The sequence below is a fragment of the Palaemon carinicauda genome, chromosome 23 (genome assembly GCF_036898095.1).
Source record: "Palaemon carinicauda isolate YSFRI2023 chromosome 23, ASM3689809v2, whole genome shotgun sequence".
NCBI classification, from domain to species: Eukaryota; Metazoa; Arthropoda; class Malacostraca; order Decapoda; family Palaemonidae; genus Palaemon; species Palaemon carinicauda.
The window spans coordinates 57,291,908-57,294,607 of record NC_090747.1 but is presented as its reverse complement, the minus strand read 5'-3'; the positions used below and the strand labels follow the sequence as shown (position 1 = coordinate 57,294,607).

General features: G+C 37.7%; 1 protein-coding gene across 1 annotated transcript in view; it reads left to right on the top strand.

Annotated features, from left to right (window-relative positions):
- Positions 1-1,107, top strand: part of LOC137616932 (venom protein 302-like) — a 4,015-nt gene extending 2,908 nt beyond the window's left edge. The window contains exon 3 of the mRNA XM_068346806.1: positions 753-1,107. Coding sequence (XP_068202907.1) covers positions 753-863 — 111 coding nt within the window. The 3' untranslated portion in view covers positions 864-1,107. The remainder of the gene's footprint in view (positions 1-752) is intronic.
- Positions 1,108-2,700: the final 1,593 nt, after the last annotated feature.

Below are 2,700 nucleotides of genomic sequence, written 5' to 3'. Positions count from 1 at the left end.
TGTGACTTGTTGTCGCCGAAGTCTATCCAGGCGAAATAGGCCACGCCCACCTGATGACGTCATGGCATGCTTCCTCCACTCACGAGAGTTCCTCCTCAGCGCAAGCAGGACTTTAGTTGTTCAACAAAAAATCCAGTAGATTTTGGCTTGCAACTTCTTTCTTCACTCTTTTAAACCAGTGTCATGTTTTTGTGACAGATAATTGTAGGAATTATAATTAAAAGAACCAAGAAAGAAGTTAAAAGACAAAATGTAGTGGATTTTTTGGTGAACAACATAAGTACTGCTTGGCTGAGCAGGAACTCTCGTGAGTGGTGGAAGTATGTCATGACGTCATCAGGTGGGTGTGGCCTATTTCAGCTGGATAGACCACCGCAACTTTTTTCATAGTTCACAACAAAATTAAAAGCTCTTACAACATATCTTAGTTGGTTCTGTTTTTCGTATTACTCGAGATTTCAATTGGAAGTTTGTGCTGTCTGTATTATTCATTGTTGCATTGCAATAATTTAATACATCAGAATTTTTTATTTTAAAAGTTCCAAAAGACAAATTGAACTTTTAAACATATTATACAACCTTGGCAGAAACAGTCTGTTTTATTTGTGGAATATATCATAATATTTTGATAATTTGGTGTTTTCATTTGCAAATGAAGACTGCTAAAGAATTGTAAGAAAACTATCTCCAGGATTTTTTTTTTAAAGTTTCCTTTTAAATAAGCTTTAACATGAATCTGTGTTCCTTCTCAGGGACCTGGGGAAAAATATGGGGGATATTGGGGTGAATCTGGGACTTGTGGTCGGAATCACACCTGCATATGGCTATTCCATCGACTCCAGCTCTCTGGAACATGTGTGTAGAAACATCTGTAATGCAGGAAGAAGTTCACATCAAGTCCGGTTTCTACACTTGCATGATAAGACAGAAACATCTGAGGCATATTGAATGTAAATCTGAATTTTAAGACGGGATTACAGGAACTGAGGAAACATCAAGCCTGATTGTATATTGAAGCTGTTCTTGTGCTGTTTCCTCTTGAGAACATAAACAGGAACTGAGGAAACATCAAGACTGATTGTATATTGAAGCTTTTCTTGTGCTGTGTTTTCTCTTGAGAACATAAACGGGAAAAGAGGAAACACCAAGACTGATTGTATATTGAAGCTGTTCTTGTGCTGTTTCCTCTTGAGAACATAAACAGGAACTGAGGAAACATCAAGACTGATTGTATATTGTAGCTGTTCTTGTGCTCTGTTTACTCTTGAGAACATAAACAGGAACTGAGGAAACATCAAGACTGATTGTCTATTGAAGCTGTTCTTGTGCTGTGTTTACTCTTGAGAACATAAACGGGAAATGAGGAAACACCAAGACTGATTGTATATTGAAGCTGTTCTTGTGCTGTTTCCTCTTGAGAACATAAACAGGAACTGAGGAAACATCAAGACTGATTGTATATTGAAGCTGTTCTTGTGCTCTGTTTACTCTTGAGAACATAAACAGGAACTGAGGAAACATCAAGACTGATTGTCTATTGAAGCTGTTCTTGTGCTGTGTTTACTCTTGAGAACATAAACGGGAGATGAGGAAACACCAAGACTGATTGTATATTGAAGCTGCTCTTGTGCTGTTTCCTCTTGAGAACATAAACAGGAACTGAGGAAACATCAAGACTGATTGTATATTGAAGCTGTTCTTGTGCTCTGTTTACTCTTGAGAACATAAACAGGAACTGAGGAAACATCAAGACTGATTGTCTATTGAAGCTGTTCTTGTGCTGTGTTTACTCTTGAGAACATAAACGGGAAATGAGGAAACACCAAGACTGATTGTATATTGAAGCTGTTCTTGTGCTGTTTCCTCTTGAGAACATAAACAGGAACTGAGGAAACATCAAGACTGATTGTATATTGAAGCTGTTCTTGTGCTGTTTCCTCTTGAGAACATAAACAGGAACTGAGGAAACATCAAGGCTGATTGTATATTGAAGCTGTTCTTGTGCTCTGTTTATTCTTGAGAACATAAACAGGAACTGAGGAAACACCAAGACTGATTGTATATTGAAGCTTTTCTTGTGCTGTGTTTACTCTTGAGAACATAAACAGGAACTGAGGAAACATCAAGACTGATTGTATATTGAAGCTGTTCTTGTGCTCTGTTTACTCTTGAGAACATAAACAGGAACTGAGGAAACACCACGACTGATTGTATATTGAAGCTTTTCTTGTGCTGTGTTTACTCTTGAGAACATAAACAGGAACTGAGGAAACATCAAGACTGATTGTATATTGAAGCTTTTCTTGTGCTGTGTTTTCTCTTGAGAACATAAACGGGAAATGAGGAAACACCAAGACTGATTGCATATTGAAGCTGTTCTTGTGCTGTTTCCTCTTGAGAACATAAACAGGAACTAAGGAAACATCAAGACTGATTGTATATTGAAGCTGTTCTTGTGCTCTGTTTACTCTTGAGAACATAAACAGGAACTGAGGAAACACCAAGACTGATTGTCTATTGAAGCTGTTCTTGTGCTGTGTTTACTCTTGAGAACATAAACGGGAAATGAGGGAACACCAAGACTGATTGTATATTGAAGCTGTTCTTGTGCTGTTTCCTCTTGAGAACATAAACAGGAACTGAGGAAACATCAAGACTGATTGTATATTGAAGCTGTTCTTGTGCTCTGTTTACTCTTGA